At 42.5% G+C, this 21,486-nt stretch overlaps 1 protein-coding gene across 2 annotated transcripts in view; it reads left to right on the top strand.

The window, feature by feature from the left end:
* USP22 (ubiquitin specific peptidase 22) overlaps window positions 1–21,486 on the top strand; it is a 166,746-nt gene that overhangs the window by 31,797 nt on the left and 113,463 nt on the right. For both annotated transcript variants that reach the window (XM_015423233.1, XM_015423231.1), the window contains exon 2: window positions 11,797–11,929. In XM_015423233.1, coding sequence (XP_015278719.1) covers window positions 11,797–11,929 — 133 coding nt within the window. The remainder of the gene's footprint in view (window positions 1–11,796; window positions 11,930–21,486) is intronic.

Genomic DNA, 21,486 nt, shown 5'->3' with positions numbered 1-21,486 from the left:
CCTTGGTAAAAGGCTCCCAGCCAGGGGGCTTTTGAGGGGTAACCAGTGGCCAAAAGCCAGAGAATTGAGGCGCCCCTCTGCCCTGAAGGTCCTGCCGCTGAGTGACTGCATGGTATGAGTGCTGCTGACCGGGACAAGTGTTGGAGATCGGGCGAAATAAATGATGACGAGTGAGGCCGAATGGCCAATAACGAACTGTGAGTCGGGTTGAAGCGAGCATGAAGATATAAAAAGAAGCTGCCCCCCCTAAAGAGCGATGGGAAAGCGAGCGGGAGAGGGGGGAGGGGTCCCTCCCAAACGCATAGAAGGTCCCTCCCAAACACGGAAGGAAAGAGGGGGGAGTGGAAAAATAAGCGACTAAAGCTGTTTTAAGAGACTTACCAGAGTGTGGAAAAGCGTTCAGGCAAATATCAGAGCCTTTAGCAACTTTTTTGAAAAGTAAACAAATCCAAAAAGATGGCGGGGAAGAAACCGGAGAAAGAGAAGCTGTTGAAATCGAACATCCACCAGTAGTTATCTTATGCATTCCAGCACAGAAGCAGGATAGTAGAAACAAGCCAGGTGCAACAGGGTAAGGATATGTACACAGAGGTCACAGAAAACAGAATGGCAGCTTGCTGACACAGATGCAACTGATTCAATCGTTAAAAGCAACAGAGCAAATGGGAGAGAAGGTGAAGGAAATGGACGTCACTACTAAAAAAGTTAAGAAAAAGGTGCAAAAGATGGAAATGAAGCAAGCTATGGAAGAGTCAAAGCTTTTACAGCTACAAATGGATAAAGCAAATTTGGTCCTACGGTTTCAAGGGGTCCGGGAAATTGAAGGAGAGAATCTGAAGCAACGGCTGAGTGAAGCAATAGCCCCAATGACAGATTTAACAGCGGAATACCTTTGCAGCGAGATGGATGTGGTCCACAGGTCCTATTCATCGTACATCAAGAAAAATAATCTGCCTGGGGAAATAGTGGTCAGATTCTTGAAGAGACATGTGAGAGATGCTATTTTGAAAGCAACTTCGAGAACACCCTTGAAAATTGGGGGCAATAATATCAGGATTTTAAAAAACATTCAATTTGACAGAAAACAGAAGAGAAAGAACTATAAAGAATTAATCCTTTTCTTACAAACAAATGGCATCAGTTACAGGTGGTTAACCCCAGAAGGCGTCATTTTCAAGCTCAACAATAAAAAAGAAAAGATTGACTCTGTTTTTAAAGCACATGAATTTCTGCGGACACAGCTAGGGGAACCAGAAAAGGGCAAAGGGGAGGAAAAAGAAAGCAAATCTGATGGCGAGTTGGGCTCGGGGTCTTCGGATGAGGACTCACTCTCTGAAAAGGGGGCGGCTGCCCCCCAAAGCTCATATAAATTGAGGATTAGAAAAGATAAGAATAAATAAGGGCTGAAGGACTCTGATTTGTGCCTGAAAAAATGTTTAAATAACTTGGGGATGCTCTGGGAATTTCTTTAAACAGTTAAAGGGATGGTTAAACGATAATTAATCTAGCATAACTGACTAAATTCATTGTATTATTAGTAGCTTTTTGAAAATAGCATGGTGTTAAGCTGATGTATTGATCTCCTACTCTTGGGTTTTTAGTTAGTTGTGGGTCTTTTTTATTTTTTCCCTAGATGTAGTTCCCTTTCCCATATTTTCTGTTGTAGTTTTGTAGTCTGAAAAAAAATTCAATAAAAACCTCTCCCCAGGGGGATTGGGGGAAAAAAAGAATCTGTGCAGTGTAGTGGACAGGCTATGATCAGCTATTTTTGAGGAGAAGGAGCTCACTCTTTTCCTGCCTACTTCCTCCAAAGCAAACTACTAGCACTTCCTCTGCATACACTGCTTTTGCAATAGGTGATGATGAGTGGTGTCTCTTGTATTAACCCAGGCAGGGTTGGCCCAGGGTCCTCTGGCTGCTGATCCTTAAAAGATGATTGAATTTGATATGAGGGGAGCTGGGTTGAAATCCTAGGGTGTGTTATACTCAGTGGGTGAGCTATACCAGTTACCATGTCAGATCCTAATCTATCTTGTGGGGTGGCTGTTGGGGTTTGATGAGCTGCCGTATGCTTCTTGGTGAAACGGGTAAGAGAGAAATGTGATTTAAACAATGGTATCTGGATCAGTGAACCGAGCTTGTGTGCTTTGTATTGGAAAGCAGTAAAAGTGAAATTCAAACCTGCTCCTTTGTGGAAATGTCTCCATTTCAAATTAGCATATGTGAAAGAAAGTAATGCATGTTTTGGCTCATTCATTGGTATTGGGGGCTTTTTTTGGCTGCAAAACTTTTGTTGTTTTGCCCTTTGGGAACATAGAGATTAAGAATCCTATTGCTGCATAAAATGCATCTTGCTGAGAGATCTTCTTAGTAAGCCCAGCTGGCTGTTGGGGAGTCTTATGTTTTTGTTTTGTGTTAAGTAAGCAGTGCTTTGTCATTTAATGCACCATGTCCATAAATGAAACCAAACACTATAATCTACTAATTTCTGGGGGAGGCATTATGTAATCAGCCTAGTAGAAGAGAAAATGTAGAAATAATACTAGTGGGATGTGAACTGATATATATTAAAAAAAACCTTTTATTGTATTTGCATAAGCATTTTGCCACTGTTTGAATTTTCCTATGGAGTGGGCAACTCCATATAAGAGTTTGTGCTGTCCTGTAAATTAACAAAAATGCTGTGTCTGATCTAAGTTCTAGATAGCTGGAATGGTTTTCCGTTGACTTGTTCATTATTTTGACTGTACCCTTACTTTAGAAGGAGCTGTGGTGGCTCAAGTGGTTAAGACGCTGAACTGCAGGCTGGAAGGTCAGTAGTTCAGCAGTTCGAGACCCGAGTGCCGCATGACGGAGTGAGCTCCCGTCTCTGGCCCCAGCTCCTGCCAACCTAGTAGTTCAAAAGCAAGAAATTGCAAGTAGATAAATAGATACCGCTTCGGTGGGAAGGTAACAGCGTTCCGCGTGCCTTGGCGTTTAGTCATGCCAGCCACATGACCACAGAAACAGCACTGGCTCTTTGGCTTGGAAATGGAGATGAGCACCACAACCCTACAGTCGGATTCGACTGGCTTTCGAGCAAGGGAAACCTTACTTTAGAAGGAAAATGTAGTTAAAACTAAGTAGTGCTTGATGGTGAAATACCTCCATCAAGTACGTGTTGCTTTCCCTATGTATGGTTCCTCATGTGCCCTCTTTCTTCTGCCACTCAGAAATGGTGTTGCTTCCCAGGGACTCTTCCTGGTTAATATTCTTATCTAAAGTCCTTGTTGTTGAGACTTTCTGTGAAAGTATTCCTTGCTGCTTCTGTTTATCTGTTGTGCTTCATCTGAACATTTGCCATGATGTTTGTATCCTTTTGGTGCTGGCAGTGTTGTAATAAACGAGACAGAAACTGATATGTAAACTCTTGTTAGTCTGGGAGCATTTACAAATTCTTGTTTGTTGATTCTTAATGTAAACCCCAATTCGATTGTATCAGGAATTTTTTTTTTTTAAATTCTGCTCAAGGGGCTCCGCAGGTTCTACATTTTGATCTTCTGTTCTGGCACTCACCGATGACCATTTTTTTGTTGTTCAACTGCAAATGTAGGTGTCAAGTTTGAAAGTGGACCTAAATGTAATGATCATTCACTCCGGTTTATTAAACTTACTACCATTTGTTATTGTTATAGGGTAGTGTGGTTGCATTTTTACACCAGACTCCTCTGTACATGGTTCTATTAATGTTTGAACCTAGAAGATCATGTTGGAGGAGGTACAGTCCAGCAACAGGTTTATTTATTTAAAATCTGAGTATCTTTAAAGTTTGAAAAGGTTCTCAAGGCAACCTATAAAAATTATATCCTAGAAGGCTGCTAATTGTGTGTTTTGCTCCTGAGGCTTCTTGGATTCATACATCTAGGACTGCAAGCTGCTCTTCAAAAAGTGAAGCCATTGGACTTCTGTGTTCCATTTGTGGGGGCAGGGGGGGGGTCGTCAGCAAGTTCAGAACTCAGGGGTGTCAAACTTGGACACTTCTGAACATTATTTGTCACTGTCCTGTACATTAATAGGTCCTGTACAGAAGAGGTGTCCTTAGCTCCAAGTACATGCTGGAAGAATTGTGTAGCTCCATGTGACATTTTAAGGAACGGGAAACTAGGAGGCCTATATGTGCTTGTAAGCCAATAATCTACTTGGCACAAGCTTAGAGGGAAGGCATTGACATCCTCCCACTCTAATTTTTTCCTTATTGTAGATATTTTGTAGAGCATCTGTATTATAGCTGCCTTTTCCTTCTTGTCAGAATTAAAACAAGTTGTAATTAAATCCATGTTGTCTACAAATGGCCTAGAGTCCCTTTAAAAAACACACAAAAAGCCCCCAGAAGTCACAGTCTAAAGATCCGATGAGCTGCTATAGCACTGATCTACATTTCCCATAAGTTTCTCTTTTTCTATTAATACTGCTTGGAGTATTTCTGTTGAAGAAGCATAGCAGTCTTCTCAAGAGTATACCTTTTTTCTTTTGCTGCCCCAATCCCTGCCATCCCTACTAAGAGTATTTTAAAAAACTGTTGTGTCATCTTGCCTTACAAATAACATCTTAGCCTCATGGGCAGCATGAAATAAAATGCTCTGCACAGTGTCAGGTAGGCATGGCCACTTCACTTACCGACTGCATTACTTCTCAAGTCATGCGTCTCTGAAGATTAGATCAATGCATTACCTAATAAGATGTTTAAAAACATTTTCACGATTTGCTGACACAGGGTAATGATGAGGTAAAGTAATAGATTTTTATACTCTATCTTAGAACACACTACTGCGGCATTGGCAATCATTTTGTTCTCATGTGGAATTGGCTACTGCAGTGGTGCATTGCAGCAAACTGATAAAATCACTACACTGAATGAGAATATATATATATATACGCATGTATGTTGTATATATTCCTTAAGCAAGGTTCTGAAAGGAGAGTAACTTGGAATTCGAAACTGTTTTCCATCTTTCTCTCATCTGTTGAAGAGAGAAGTTCCTCTTTGGGTACCCAGGGACCCAGCTACCTAGCCATTATTTACACATATGTTCATGCAGTGTCAGGGGTTCTTCACTCAAATCATTCCTAGAGGAGTTGGTTTTATTGAACCTTTTAAACAATATGTTCATAGTTCCCAGTGCACTGGAGTAATTTTTGTACCCATGAGAGTTAATTGTGAAATTTGAGCCTGTACTAAAGATGACTGGTTTTTCCTCTAAGGTAAATCTGGTACATTTGTGTTGATGCAAACAAGTATTTCAAATAACATATCTCCTCATTATACTCCCTCTGTGACTGTATATTAGGCTGTGGGATTTTTAAAAATAAATAGTGTAAGAAACATAGCCTTGGAGTGCATTTTCTTTGTATGCCTTTTTGGTTTTTTAAAATATTTTAGTATATTTTTCAGTGGTAGCGGAACTAAAGTTCACTAAGGAATTGGACCACTTTAGAGTGAGTTTCTAATCTTGCAAATGTAGCAGCTCTTCAGAGAGGGCATAGGACCATTGATCTGTTTTCACTACCTTCTCTACACAATTCACCGTGTGGCAGTTTCTGGTGGTGCACATTGGAACCAGTGAACCAGTTTGCATCTTTACATGCATTTGCTTCTGCTACTCCTGGGGATGGTCAGAGAACCATGCAGGGCAGTGAACCTTCACCATAAGGATTACTAGGATTCTCATTCAACCCATTCTGGCTTCTCAGAGCTGCTAGATATTCTCCACACATTTGAAGCATTGGTTTTAAAATAAATTTTATTAACATTTTGTGTACAAATCAACATATCCAATAGGAAGGTCAAGATACAAACAAAGCTGTTACCAACCATAACTAACAATGTTACATTTGAAGCATTGGTAGTCAATACCAGTTGAAGTATTGGTATTCGCTGGTATTTGTTCCCCACCACCACCAAAAAGCCTGCATTCCCAGGAAAGTTGTTGGATTCTGTGATATTGCTGTGCTTGCACAGAATTTATGAATGCCCACAGCTCTGACTATGAGTCGTCTGGAATACCTAAACCAAGCATAATCTTATTGCTGCTACTTCCATTCCTCCATTGTGTTCCTGGTATGCTTGTGAATATGGTTAAAAAAGGAAAAGGCAAACATGTAGGAGAAAATGAGTCTCCAACTCCTTCAAGTGAAAGAATGATCCCCCTCGTGTATCATTTGCCTTAACGTTAACATCTTCTGTATGTAGAATGGCATACTGTGCTTGCTGCCTCATTTGTAACATTGGGGATTTTTTTTAAAATCCAGAAATAAATTTCTTAGTTGACTTAAAATTCCAAATGCAAAAAAAAACAAAAAAAACACACACATAAAAGCACAGTTTAACGCCGAATTTATCATGGTCTCCTTGGCAAACTTTTCAAAGTATTTACTTTTTCAAATGGACTATCATATAGCACATCTGTAAAGGTAAGTTCAGTAAAAGTTGTTGAAAACTAAGCTTTCCATTCCTGTTTGGTCTTGGGTGGCTAGTGTGGTGTAGTGGTTGGTTAAGAGTGGCAGCCTCAAATGGAGAAAGCTAACCTGGTCCTCCGGTTCCAAGGGGTCCCTGAATCTAAAGATGAGAATCTAAAACAATTTTTGAGCGATGCATTAGCTCCAGTTACAGATTTAAAAGCAGAATACCTTATAAGCTAAATGGATGTGGTCTATAGGGCCTATTTCGTCTATATCAAGAAAAATAAACTGTCTGGCGAGATAGTAGTTAGATTCTCGAAGAGACACGTGAGAGATTCAATCCTGAAAGCAACTACAGGAACACGCTTGAAAATTGGAGGCAACACAATCAGGATTTTAAAAGACATCCCATTTGAAATAAGGAAGAAGAGGAAAAAGTACAAAGATTTAATCCTTTTTTAACAAACAAACAGCATTTCCTACAGATGGTTAACCCCAGAAGGCATCATTTTCAAACTGCAGGACAAAAAAGAAAAAAATTGACTCTGTTTCCAAAGCACGTGAGTTCCTGAGATTGCAACTGGGAGAACCAGCTGAGGACGCTAAAGAAGAAGATGACAGCAAATCTAGCGGTGAACTGGACTCTGTCTTCCGGCGAGGATTCAGCTTCAGAAAAGGGGGCGGCTGCCCCTAAACGAGAATACTAATTGAGGATTAGAAAAGATAAAGCAAAGTGAAGGCTGAAGGATTCTGAATGGTGCCTTAAAACATGTGATATAAATGATGCTCTTGGGGTTTTCTTTAAACAGTTAAAAATGGTTAAAAAGATAAATAATTTAGCTTAATCGACTATGTTCAATGTAATGTAAGCATTTTAGACTAACACTTATATAAGCTGATGTAATGATCTTCAAAAAAAAAAAAAAGAAAGAGTGGCAGCCTCTAATCTGGAGAGCCAGGTTTGATTTCCCACCTCTTGGCATGAAGTCTGCTGGGTGGCCTTGGGCCAGTCACTGTTCCCTCAGGACTCTCAGCCCCACCTACCTCACAGGATGTCTGTTGGGAGAAGAAGGGAAGGCGATTGTAGACTCTTTTGAGACTCCTTAGGGTAAAGAAAAGTGCAGTATAAAAACCAATTCTTCTTCTCATAGTGTCTGAAGGATCCCTGGTTGTTCCAGGGAGTTTATGTGAGTGGTTGCTGTTCTGATGATGTGACCAGTGCTGTTTAGGTACACTGAATCGTATAAATGGTTTTTTGGTTGTATCCCATCTAAGGGGTAAAGAAGTAAACTGCATTGTTGATTGTGTATAGTTGGGGCTGTTAGGAGTTCAGTTTTAAGTGCTCTGTTGCAGTTCTGTGGCATTTCCTTAAAACCTCTGAGTATTGTGAAGCTGAATGTTGGTAAATAGTTTTTAAAACTCCCAACTAATGATTCGCAAGGGGCTTCTGGCTGTCCGCCTTCCGTGTGACTTCTTTCTGGCCAACTTGAGATTTTTGATCAGTCACAATTTTGTGAAAAGAATGGTAGTTGCCATTAGGATTTCAAGGTAGCTGTGTCTTAACAAGTAATGATTCTTCTGAGCAAATAGCTTGCCTGACCCACATTTCAGTGTACCCTATGACACAATTGTTTGTGGGCTAGTGCTTTTTTAAAAATTGTACTTTTCTGCAAGGCTGAGAAATGGCCTATCAGGACAAATGGTAATTGCCTGCCCGCTTGTCTTGTCAGTCTCTCCATAGCTACTGAACAGCTGCTGTGACATCACAGAATGTTCTTGAATGTTCAAATTTACATACAAATGCTGTGGACAATAGAACTTTTGCATATGATCAAGGAATATTCTTTGTGGGGAATTCTTAGTAAATTCTCTCTGGGACCTTAACACTGTGTTTTGTCCATTCCTACCCACGGTCTCTACTTGAGAAGTTCTTCTCCTACCCTGATACTTGTAACTTATTTTGGTACATCTGAAATCTAAGAGTATCAAAAAGAAACTTTTTATATAGCTTTTTTGTGACTACCGTTAACAAAGGAGTAGTTTTTAGAATGACTTAGTGTATCATCTTTAATTGGATAAGAAGCTTCTACAACTGAACAAGGAACTAAATTGCCAGTAGTTAGAACTGTTGTCACATCAGCACTCTCCATCATAGAAGCTGCACATATATTGCTTGTGTCAGCCCCAGAGCCACAATTACACATCAATTTGTCATAAGATTTTCATCATGTGTGTAGATAATTGTCAGAGTTTCGTTCATATTTAAAAATCTTTAAAGCAGATGTTTTTTGGGGGTCATAAGTGGATCTGTTAACTAGATTTTGTGTTCCTTTGGAAACTTGATTTGTGTGAGATGCACAAATCAAATCTAGGTATAAATTACCTAAGTTTGTAAGTGGTGGTAAGCTTCACGCCTGTCTTTAATACCCCATAACGTTTCTAAAATCCAAATGTCCAAGCCAGAGTAAAAAGTTAAATTGTTAACATCTGGCTTTCGTGGAATCCTGCCAAATGGAAGAGAAGGTGGGACTCTAAGGCTTTTCAGTGGATTATATACATACTACGGAATAAGAGATTACCAGTATATATTAATAAATCCAGTTTCCAGTGGTGTTTCACTGTGTAGCATCTCATGAAGAAACGGAATCCGGGGAAAAGATCTGTAAATGGTGGTGGGCTCAGTTCTTGCAGCCTTTTGTTGAGTTCTCTAGGTAAATGGCCTATGATATGGGGGGGGGGGAGGAATTAATCCTGAAGCATCCTAGACATTGGAGCCAGAAGAATTAGCTTCCACCCTACTGCTGTCTCCAGATGCACCTTTTAAACTTTTTTTCTGTGGAAATAAATGGCAGCTGTTCACTTGTGGGGGGAAACCTGAAATCATATTTGGCCAAAGTTGCAATGGTGAGAAAAATCACTGTCTTGGCCATTACAAGCTTCATGGAGTATATGCATGTACTTCTGTGCAGAGTCGCTGCTTGTTAATTCCCACAGAGCCATTGTTACTGACACTTTACTTGTTGGGAGGGGGGAGAGCATGTATTGCTGTCATTCAGTGTAAATTGGAGTTACTGGCTTTTAAAAAATTATCAAATGGTGTGCCGGGAGGTCTTTCCAGCCTTTCATGCTTGCATTAAGAGTAGAAGGAGTCCACTTCGTTTTAAAGTTAAACAGGCTGTATGATGACAGTCTTTATCAGTTTATCCATTTCAGCAGTTTCCAAATCATAATGAAGAATCATTTTCTAATTACAAGTATTAATGAGCTTTCGACTTGTTTTGCTTCACCCAAGATAGTTTGCTGTAGCACATACATGGGTAAATCACCTCTTTTTCATGCCGAAATTTGCAGGGTCAGTCTCTGATGCGGGGGGGGGGGGAAAAAAAGCCATATTGTATTTATGATCTATTGTTGATCATCCTCAAACATCCAAAGCATACTTAAAATTTAAGCTGCCTCCTGTTCATTTTCTGCTTATTGTAACTGTCTACAGACTGCATAATATTGAAATGAATGTATGGCCATAAAATGATCTCTGTGTTCTGTTTCTAAGTCAGCATTCTTATTTGCCATGGAAATTGTTGCTTTGCATGTGTTTCTGGTATTAAGGTGTTGTAAAATTCTAGGTTAATTTGTTTTATTTGTCAGACTTACATGAAATATGAGTTTTCATAATACTAGGTGTATGGAGGTGCTTTCAACTTAAATTCATATTTGTGTACTCAAGGCTTGGATTAAACTGATCGAATGTTTCCCTGATGATTTATTGATCAGATGAACTTGGCATTTGAGTGGAGCCCAGAAAGCCTGTAGCTTATTCACTTGAAAAGGATGCAGCCTTAAAATTTGAGCAGATCTGTTTCACTTTCCTTGTTAAATGGACAAAGCAGAAAAGAATTTCATCTTACTATTGTATATCATGCTTTTCTGCACATTAACATCTCTGTGGCTTGAGAGAACCTTCTTCAGATTGGCTATAAGGCAAACAGATCCACAGAGGATGCCATCAACACTACTCTGCATACTGCTCTGTCACATCTGGAGCAGCCGGGGAGTTATGTGAGGCTGTTGTTTGTGGATTTTAGTTCTGCCTTTAATACCATCCTCCCAGATAGATTAGTGTCCAAATTGGAGGGCCTTGGACTCTCCAGCTCCATATGTTTCTGGATTTTGAACTTTTTGACAGCCCGCCCCCAGAGGGTTAGAGTAGGGTCCTATATGTCCACAGCCCTTACCCTTAATACCGGTTCTCCACAAGGCTGTGTATTGAGCCCCTTGCTCTATACCCTCTACACACAGGATTGTACCCCCACCCACCCCAGTAACACCATCATCAAGTTTGCTGATGACACCACTGTGGTGGGGCTCATCTCTGGGAATGATGAGTCTGCTTATCGGGACGAGGTGGAACGGCTTTGTGTTTGGTGCAGGGAAAATAATTTGATCCTCAACACCACCAAGACCAAGGAATTGGTAGTGGACTATAGGAGGAACAAAACGGACATTCAGCCACTGTTTATTGGTGGAGAACGTGTGGAGAGGGTGGCTACTTTTAAGTTTTTGGGAGTGATTATTGAGCAGAACTTGACTTGGAGCACTAACACCACTGCTCTGGTGAAGAAGGCCCAGCAGAGGCTTTTTTTCCTCAGACTTTTAAAGAAAAATAACTTGAGTGAGAAAATACTGATGTCTTTCTATCGCTGCTCAATAGAGAGCATTTTAACATACTGCGTCTGTGTCTGGTTTGCCAGTTGTACGGCTGTGGAGAGGAAAGCACTCCAGAGAGTTATCATCACAGCCCAGAAGATTATTGGCTGTCCTCTCCCACTCATGGAGGAATTGTATAGTTCTCGATGCTTGAAAAAAGCAAAGAACATTTTGCAGGATTTGTCACACCCTGAACACTCCCTGTTTGAACTGCTGCCTTCGGGATGGTTGTGTGAGTGTATATGAGTATGCTTGTAGATCACCGAATGATTGCACCTTAATTTCGTTGTACTATGTACAATGACAATAAAGTTTATTATTATTATTATTATTATTTGTTTGGGTGGCCAATGAAACAGTGATCTGACGGGGGCTGTATGTTATCCTAAAATAATAGTATAGTTAAATTAGTATAGTTGGTAATTATTTGGATTTATTCAAGTACTACAAACAAGAGTTGGGTAGGAGGAAGAACAAGCTTGGAAATGTGCTGTATCGTGGAGAATGATGCAAAGTTGAGTAGGAAACTTCGCTGTAGTTTTCAGTGTGGCTCACTTTTAAAGGCAGAAACAAGGTGAATTTTTCCTAATGCAAGACTGTAACCCAGAGGTATTGGCTGTTTGTAACGAGCATCTTTCCTTTACGTTGCAGGCAAAGTCGTGCATCTGTCACATGTGTGGTGCCCATCTGAACAGACTTCATTCTTGCCTGTACTGTGTCTTCTTTGGCTGTTTTACAAAGAAACACATTCACGAGCACGCGAAGGCAAAGCGACACAACTTAGGTAAGCTGTCTTCCTACAGTAAAGCAGCTTGTTTACTAAGGTCTGATCTCTATAATATGGAAAGTATGACGTTCAGATCAGATGAGCCCAGACAGCCTGTTTCTTCAGGCCATTGAGAACATCTCTTGCAATCATCTCATTTTTTTCCTAGTAACTTTGCAGCTCAACTGTAATTGTAGCCTTGATTCATAGAGGCCAGGTTGACCATTCTCAGGCAATAAGACACAATTGGCAGTCTCCTACTGGGTCAATGAGTGGCGACTCCTGGATTTCTGTTGTATTGCAGAGTCCCCTTAGGAATCATGTAGGATGGTTGTGTTCCTCAGGCTTGCACTTTGAAAGCTTGCATCTGATTGTTTTGACAAAATGAGCAAGCACTTCAATTCCACTTAATCTTGAATGGCAATTTGGTGTTTTTCAAACGGTATGACTTGGCACTAGGGGTTTGCAAAAAAGAAAAAACAACCTGGTATTTTTCAGGTTTGAGTATATTAAACCTGAAAAATATCGGTATTTCCCAATATTCCCATTCCAATACCGGTATGGTATTCAGATTTGGTAAATATTCAGGAAACCTGAATTTTTTTTGGCTCCATTATACTTTATGGGGACCTTTATAGTCAGTGATCCTCATAGGGTTTAATGGAGAATCGATCAGGGGGTATCTGGGGTGGGGTGGGGGCTGTTTTTTGAGGTAGAGGCATTAAATTTGCAGCATAGTTGCTGGTGCCTCTCTTCAAAAAAACCTCCAATTCTCAAAAAGATTGGGCCAGGGGGTTCAATTCTATGGGCCCCCAAAGAAGGTGCCCCCATCCTCCACTGCTTTCAGTAGAGGGGGGAAAGGCATTTAAAGGGGTCATGGTCCCTTTAAATGCCTTCTCCAAGCTGTGCAACTCCATGGCAAATGAACTCTGAAGGTGTTTAAAGGGCTCACAGTCCCTTTAAACACTTCCAACCAGTGCGTTCACCTGGAAGGCATTTAAAGGGACTGCCGAGCCCTTTAAATGCCTTCGGAATTCACTTGCAGTGGAGTCGCATGGCTTGGAGAAGGTGTTTAAAGGGACTGCGGTCCCTTTAAATCCCTTTAAGTTTGGCTATCTGGTGGTCCCAAAAATCCCAAATATTTTCGGGATTTTCTGGGCTTGGCCATTTCAGATAACCGAAATTAAACCCCATCAACAACTGCCTTAAAAAAATACCGGTAAGGTATTTACCAGGGGGTTTTTTTTGGCTTGGTTTATGCTGAATGCATACCCCCTACTTGGCACCTAAATCAAAATGGCAAGTGGTATCTTATCCTAGTAGACTTTCTTCCCTCTTTAAACACTCAAATCCTTTTTTCATGAGAAGGGAGCAAGACAGACGTGGTTGCTCACTTATGATGACCATATAGTTCCACATGGATACGTGCATTATTTTTCCATACTTCTGTATATGGTAGACATTGACTGTAGAACCTCCTTGTAGGTGTTTTGAGTTTTAAAAATGGATTTTGACTGTCATGTATTTACTTCGTTAGTTATAAACTTTGCACCTACTGCATCACCTTCCCAGACTTGTCAGATGCTCAGCCTGATAGGATTCAGCAAACAGTACGTCATCTTCTCTTATCAATATATATGCCAATGTCCTTTAAAAAAATATATAGTCCCTTTTAGTCTTGATATACACATCTTGAGAAGACATAATGGGAGATAGTTCCAACCAAGATATTTGTATTGCTCGCCTGTAGACCTTCGTTGCACATTAATCAGATGCCTTATCTGTGCTTCTGTGCTAACACTCTGTATCTGTTTGTCAAACTTTCTGCCTTCAGAGAACTCTTTCTGTTAAGTTTGTTTGGGAAGGGATCTATAATGCACACCCTCATCTCAACCCTGTGCTGGCCAGGCCTTTAGGACTTGGTTGTTGCCCTTATGAACTGTGTGGCTGGCCTAGAACGCACACTACATTTACCTGTGGCTGCACAGTCCAGGGCTTTGCAGTGATGTTCAGGCGGCTTTCAAAGATCCTTGCCTGCACTTTCTGATCTTCCCATTGAGAAACCTCCGATCAGCTTCTGAGAAGGTCCTGGGTTCCTCGGACTGCTCTTCAAAAAGCATTGTTGTTAATAGTATTGGTCAGGAACAGAAAGAACCGAAGATGGGAACTGTCACTGAATAAGCAGCTTAAAAGAAGTAGTTCAGACTTGCCCAGAAATAATTAACTCATACTTTCTTTCACTACTGTTTGGTGTTGTCTTATGTAAAAATTTTGTCATCGGGATGTGAGGGAGAGAAAAGCAACACCGTAAGGGGCTGAGAGAGTGGGAGGCAGGCAATGGCCCAATCACACAACTGCACCTGGCTCAGCTCAGACTCACCCTTTTCTACTTCCTTTCTCTTTTATTTTGCATATTTTGTGTCCGAGTTTGTGTTTTCAGGAACTTCTCCCCCCCCCCCCCCCCGTTCTCGTTCTCCGCCCATACGTTACTGGCGTATCCATTTATTATTTCAGTATTTAAATTAAAAGCGTTCTTGTAAAAGTAACGTTGTGTCTTATGAGCATAATAGTAGGAGGTCTGTCTGAGAAATGGGATTTGAAGCCAACAAATAAGGCTGATATTTGACATGGAAACAAGCAGCTAAAGCTATGCTGTTTGTTTGTGTGGTGAAAGTGATGGAGCTTGGCTCCAATGTGTATCCAGATTTCATGATTCATCAGATCCTAATTCAACTCATTTTCTGAAGATTTTCTTACCTACAGTGAATCATGATCTATTCCAGACACAGATGGAGACATTGTGCCCAGTGATGGAGCATATGCTTGGCTTGTAGAAAGCCTTAAATTCAGTCCATGGTTTCTCCAGTTAAAGGATCTTGAATAACAGGACTGCAAAAGACCTCTGCCTGTCACCCTAGAGAAACACTGCTGTTCAGAATAGACTGTTCGTACTAGAATAGTATTGTCAGAATAGATAGTACAGAACGGGTTACATGGGACCACTGATCTGACTGTGTATAAACTTTGTGTAAGCAGCCCTTATTCGCAAGACCTGAGCAAGGTTATTGATGATAGGACATTAATTTACAGGGTTGCGGTGAGTCAAAGGAGACTTGAGGGCACTGAACACACACACACACACACACACACAAACTTTGTATATTCCATTAAAATATTAGTGTTGTAATATTTTCAGCTGCAGAAAAAACCCGAGAGAGGCTGACACGGTGAATGCATAGGATTGAAGTCGGGTGATTAAGCATCAGCTGTAGAGTGTTTTGTTAGTTACAGGAGGTGAGCAAACACTGTGGGGAATGGCTGTTATCTGTTAAACATATATCTCAGAACATTGGCACGTATGGCATAGTCACTTATTTTAACAGTTGTGTTCAGGAAAGAAATTACTTTGCTATTAAAAAAAAAGGCTTAGTTTGCATATAACTCCAAGCTATATCACAGGCTTGAGAGCCAGTTTGTTGTAGTGGTTAAGAGTGGCAGACTCTAATCTGGAGAACCGGGTTTGATTCTCCAGTCCTCCACTCTAATCTGGGAGAACCAGTTTTGACTCCTGCAGCTGCTGGATGATTTTGGGCAAGCCATGGTTCTGTCAGAACTGTTCTCTCAAGGACAGTTCTGGAAAGAGCTCTCTCAGCCCCACCTACCTCATAGGGTGTTTGTTGTAGGGAGGGGAAGGGAAAGGAGTTTGTAAGCTGCTCTGAGGCTCTGAGTGAAGGGCAGGGTATAAATCCAACCTCTTCTCTTCTCTTCTTCTTCTTCTGAGGTGGGCTTGAGCAGGCCATTGTCTCTGACCTGACCTGCAAGGTTGTGACGTGGATGAAATGTGAGCACCTCGTTGATGCTGTCAACACCGTTATGAGCACCATTATATCACAGGCCCAAATATGCATATTTTAAATAGCAAATCACTGAAATGGTTCATGTCCAGGGTATATAACAGCATTATGTCTATTATCCTCATTTGGAGAGAAGGGGGGAAAATATATATTTTTTTGCTCTGAAGTGACTGAATGTTTTCATCTTATAGCCATACTCAGGGCTCTCACTGTATCCGAGGAAGGCCTCATGAAAAACAGGTTAAGTGTATGCAAATCTCAAAATGAACAGAAATTATTTTGAAGGACTGAGTGACTTTTGCTGAGCTAACATCCGTATCCATGGAGATGTGCAGAAACTGAAGCCCTAGACACCAAATGATGTTGCTTTAGCAGGAACAGCCACACGCATGCTGCAAAATGACGTCTTCACAGTAGGAATAGGCAACTGGGGGAGGGGTGGAGGTTAAATTCATAGCCCTGGCATAGCTCAATCCCCGCTCCCCTTCCCATGTGTCTCAAATACCTTTTATTTTGAAAGCTGAGATCTGGTCAAAAAGCAGATTCTTCCCTCACAAAGCGAACAAGCAACAGTGGCTATGGAACAGGTGTCTCCTTGAGCACCTCAGCTGCTGCCTTCTCAAGTCCAAGTTACGATGCAGGAGGATGGAAGCAAGCAGCTCAGATGCTCAAAGCCTGTAGCGCTGTTTATGCCCCAGAGGAGAAGCTTTCGAGTTTATTTGGGGCATCAGTATGAGGGCTAATGTTGCTGACCTCCATACCTTTTTCAGTCAGTCCCCCAGTTTGAATGGAATTGAACGTTAAATGTCCAGAAAGGTGTCCTTGAAGCAGGAATCTTACCAGCATCTTGTTTTATTTTTATGTATTTGCTTTTCGACAAAAGTTTTCCAAGCCACTTCCAAGATGGAAGACTATGTTAACATGACTGCTCTAAGCATCCTGTGGTGGAAGGGCTGGCTGCCGCAGTCAGATAAGCTCTGTCCTCCCGGCTCATCTGGAAGGTGGGAAAGTCCAGGGGATAGTGTGCCTGCTCATGGGATCTGACACCTCTCTGTTAAATGGTCAGGGGGCCACTGCCCTCTTGCCTTCGCTGGAAGAGGGTAGAACTCAGGGACGCAGTCGAGCAGAATGACTGTAAAAAGGGTTGGTTCTGTGTGCTTGTATTTGTTTAAAATTTCAAACTGAATGCTGCTATTTCAAGAAATGCTAGATCAGTTAGACTCGTAACACCCCCCATGTTTTGATTTCACTCCTGTGGTCATAAATCATGTCATTTTTGGACGTCTATGTTCTTACAATATTCAACAGATTGCATATGCAAATAATAAGCAACAATGATGCATCACTTTCCCTTCAGCTTTTTTTTTCTAAATTATTTTGCTTCCTTCATTGAGAAAATGACTACATCTCTGCTCAGACTCCTGGCCATTGCCACTGCAGTTTGCCTGGTTCTCTGTCAGAGGCCAAAGTCATGTCGATGGTCAGTTCAGGGTACCACCTGGCTACTTAGCTAACAGAATGTAAGAGCTGGGTATCATAGATATGCTGTCTCGGACTGTGGAGTGGGGCAGGCTTTCATAGCAGCTTCATATAGATATTTAATAGCTAAGAAAAACATCCATGCAAGGAAGCCCTCTGTGAGATGAATAGCTGCCCTCTGGGTCTGTTCTTGAATGAAAAGAACAAAAGCAAACAAAGGGCAAATCTTTTCATAGGAGAACATTATGGGGTAACATGGGACTAGCCCCTAATTATCTTTAACTCCAGTAATTGTCATGTGAACCAGCACATAATGGCTTAGATGAGACACAAGACAACAAGAGCAAACAGTAAGTAATTCTCAGAATATGTAAAGGTGTTCAAGGTATTGTGAAAGCTGAAAATTCCACAGGTGGTCCAGATTATCTGTGTTCTCAAATGCATAGATCACCACACAGCTCTGTTGCTTTGGGGCTTGTATAAGAACCATTGTGCCAGGCACGTGCTGTTTTAGTCAGTAAAATGACTTGGACATCTGCATCTGACTATCTGAACAATGAATAGCATAGTTATGTTGGTATTGCATGGAAAAATTAAAAGACGAATATTTCACTTGTAACCAACATGTACTTTTGTAAGAAGTTACAATGAAGAAAATATGAGTCCTGGGTACAACTGGATTCTGTGCATTGCTACATTTGTCTCTTCTGATTTGTAGGCCACACTCAGTTGTGTTCACATCCAGCTTTCACTGTGATCTGAGACTATACAAAAGCTACGTAATACCTTTCCTTAAGACCCACCAAAACGATACAAAGTGTGAGTGTCTTGCTTTCTCCAGAACACATAATCAAACTGGATGTTAACTTCTTTTTTTAAAGAGGGAGGGGAGAGGTGCTTCAGGAGTTTTCTTTGCTCCTGTTTGGAAAGTCCTGTAGAGTTCATAGCAGGTACTGCTAATCTTCTGGAAAGACAAAGGTGAACATAGTGGTCACCTCCATTGTAAATGTAAAAACCATTGTGGTGAAAGGTGTCTCCATTCTTCCCTTCCCTTCCTTACCTTCCAGCCTGGTGAGTTTTAGAGGACTTGGAAGATGATGTGCTGCTTTGTGTCACTTTAGTTGGTCTTAAAGATATTCCAAGGCTTTTGTGTTTGGATTTTGATTTATACCAGCACCAAGATATTCCAAGGCTTTTGTGTTTGGATTTTGATTTTTACCAGCATGGCTACCTGGAACTTCTGTAGAAACAGGTGTGTACATAGGTCTGTGACTTTTTTTAACAAGCATTGTTAAATCCTAAGTTTGTTTTTATGAGTGCTGGCTGTGTCTATATCTGTTTCCTTTACCGTCTAATAATACGATACATGTTGCTAACTTGAACTCTTGCACTGCTGGCTCTGATGGAAGCAAGCAGACAGCTTTGATAGATGGTACACTGACACCAAGAACTTGAAAGAATGCATGTCCTCCCGTGGAATCTGAGATCATCAGGGAGGCCCCTTTGTGGGTGCCATAATCTTCTGAGGTTAAGTGGCTGGTTACCGTGGACAGAGCCTTCCTGCTAGTGGCGCCCTTCTCATGGAACTCTTTGATGTTAAGAAGGCCAAATGGCCATGCCCACTTCTTCCATAAACATTTCTTCTTTTGATTTATCGGTTACTGCCATTTCTGACTGTGATGAGATGTATTGCCAGCCATTTCGACATCCCTTGTCAGGCAAGTAGGTAGGATACTAATGTTTAAGTGAAGGACTGAATATATGTAGAAATCAAAAGCTAAATGTTAAGCTGGTGCTGTTGGAATCAGAGTCATAGGTTGCTGACTGTGGAGTGAGCAGAGGCAAATTGGAAAACTTGCCTTCCTCCTGCACATTCCTGGGCATGTGGGAATTAAAGGTAATGGGCTTACTGAGCAGCTACAGTGGCTGCCTGAATTACTGTTTAACATGTAGGTGTCCTATCAAATGATCCATCCAGCAAGAACAGTAAGGTCCTTGAACTCATTGCTTTATTTATGGTCAAATGCATCCCTGGTAATGGCAAGAAGGAAAGCTATCCTAGCTCATTCAAAAATTATTGATGCCTACTTGCTGCCTGAGGATTGATTTTTGTGTTAAGGGAAACATTCAGAGGCAGTCAGCCTCTGAATCGCCATGCCAGGAGGCAACATCAGGGGAAGCCCTTGTTCTCTAGGCCCTGTTGTTGGCCCTTCAGAGGAACCGGTTGGCCACTGTGTGAGACAGGAGGCTGGACTAGATGGACCCCTGATCTGATCCAGCAGTGCTCTTCTGATGTTCTTCTCAGGGGAAGGCTTCGGCCTCTGTGCCCTGTTGTTGGCCCTCCAGAGGAACTGGTTGGCCACTGTGAGACAGGGTGCTGGACTAGATGGACCACTGGTCTGATCCAGCAGGGCTCTTCTTGCGTTCTTATGAAAAAGAATAGACTCGGCTGGATCCGGGCCTAGAATAAGATGTACTATGTCAAGGAACTACTGTGCTATCATCCTTGTTGCTGCATCTGAGAAAGCTGACATATTGCCACATGGTAATTACTACTGGTCTACATATCACCTAAGCATCTGACCGCTGATATGTGTCAAATATGCCTGGACAAATTTGACCCTATGGCCAGACTGGTAGGGATCGAGGACAGAAGCATCTTCCAGAAAGCTCTGTAGCTGTAACGCCACCACCCTCTCGATGAGTTTGCCCAAATAGGGCAAATTGGACACCGGCCGATATTTGGCCAATTTGGCCAGGTCCAGAGATGGCTTTTTCAAGAGGGGGCGGACCATCGCTTCCTTGAGTGCCCCAAGGAACTGTCCCTCCAAGAGGGACATGTTGATATTCTCCCACAGGGCACCCCGAAACCCCCCACAGCCCTCTTTTATGAGCCAAGAGGGGCATGGATCAAGGTCGCATGTGGTTGGACGCACAGATACGAGCAATCTGTCAACTTCCTCCAGACTGAGTTGGTCAAAACACTCTAAACCCGGCACCAAAGATGTGCAAGGGGGCCTCAAGTTCGCTCACTGTTTCAATTGTGGCGGGGAGATCGCGGCGGAGCACCGAGACTTTATCTGCAAAATAGCTCGCAAATGCCTCACAGCCAATATCCATTTTGCCTGCCCTGTGGCAGAGCTGTCAAAGACCGAATTGTGCTAAATAATTGGGCCAGGTGTGAGCTAGCAGATGCAATCGTGGTCACATAGAAATCTCTCTGCGGCTTTAACTGCCATCTCATAGGCTTTCATAAGCGTCCTATAAGATGCTCTAGATGCCTCGTCGTGAGCTCGGTGCCACCGTCTCTCTAGCCATCTCAGTTCTCGCTTTAGCTCACGCAACTCTTGGGTATACCAAGGCGCTTGCCTAACATGAGTGCGGAGAGGGCGCCTGGGAGCGATCTCGTCGATGGCCAAGGAGAGCCGGACATGCTAGTCCTCCACCAGCTCATCCAACGAGCCACCAGGGGGCCTCGGATCTGGAGCTGCAAAGGGTCCATTTGTCGCCATGGGCGAGCAAAAATCCGCTCGCCACCTAAACAAGGTCGGGGTGGAACCTTCAAACGGGCCTTCAGGGCCCGGTGGTCCGACCATGGCACTACCTCTGTAGTGATCTGGTCCACCTTCACCCCCGCCGCGAAGATCAAGTCGAGCATGTGACCGGCCCGATGCGTGGGAGCCGAAACAAGTTGAGATAGTCCCAATGCCGCCATGGTCAACACCAAGTCCGTAGCCCGGCTGGAGGCCGCGTCCTCGGCATGGGCATTGAAGTCACCCAGGACAATCAGCCTAGGGTGCTCCAGTACCCAGCCTGATACAGCCTCCAGCAGGGACGACAGGCTACTGGCCGGTGCGTTAGGCGGTCGGTACACCAACCAGATTGCCAAACTCTCATCAGCCTCCAGCATCAAACCGACACATTCAATGCCCACAACCTCCGCCGACGGAAGCGCCCTGAAGGAGTAAGCCTCCCAAATGAAGATAGCCACTCCTCCCCCCCGCCCCCTAGTCCACGACTGGTGGAGGACCGAAAAACCAGGTGGGGTAAGCTGGGCGAGAGCTACCGTCTCGCCCTCCCGCGCCCAGGTCTCGGTCACACACGCCAGGTCAACATGTTGTTCCTGTACAAAATCCCGAAGGGTTGTAGTTTTGTTGTTAATAGACCTGGCGTTGAACAGCACCAGTGACGGAGGGGGGTTCTCCATCCTGGCCCCACTGCTAGCCACTGTTGGGTTGGGCC

The sequence above is a fragment of the Gekko japonicus genome, unplaced genomic scaffold (genome assembly GCF_001447785.1).
Source record: "Gekko japonicus isolate JY-2015 unplaced genomic scaffold, Gekko_japonicus_V1.1 scaffold869, whole genome shotgun sequence".
NCBI classification, from domain to species: domain Eukaryota; kingdom Metazoa; phylum Chordata; class Lepidosauria; order Squamata; family Gekkonidae; genus Gekko; species Gekko japonicus.
This window is presented reverse-complemented; position numbering and strand designations above follow the sequence as displayed.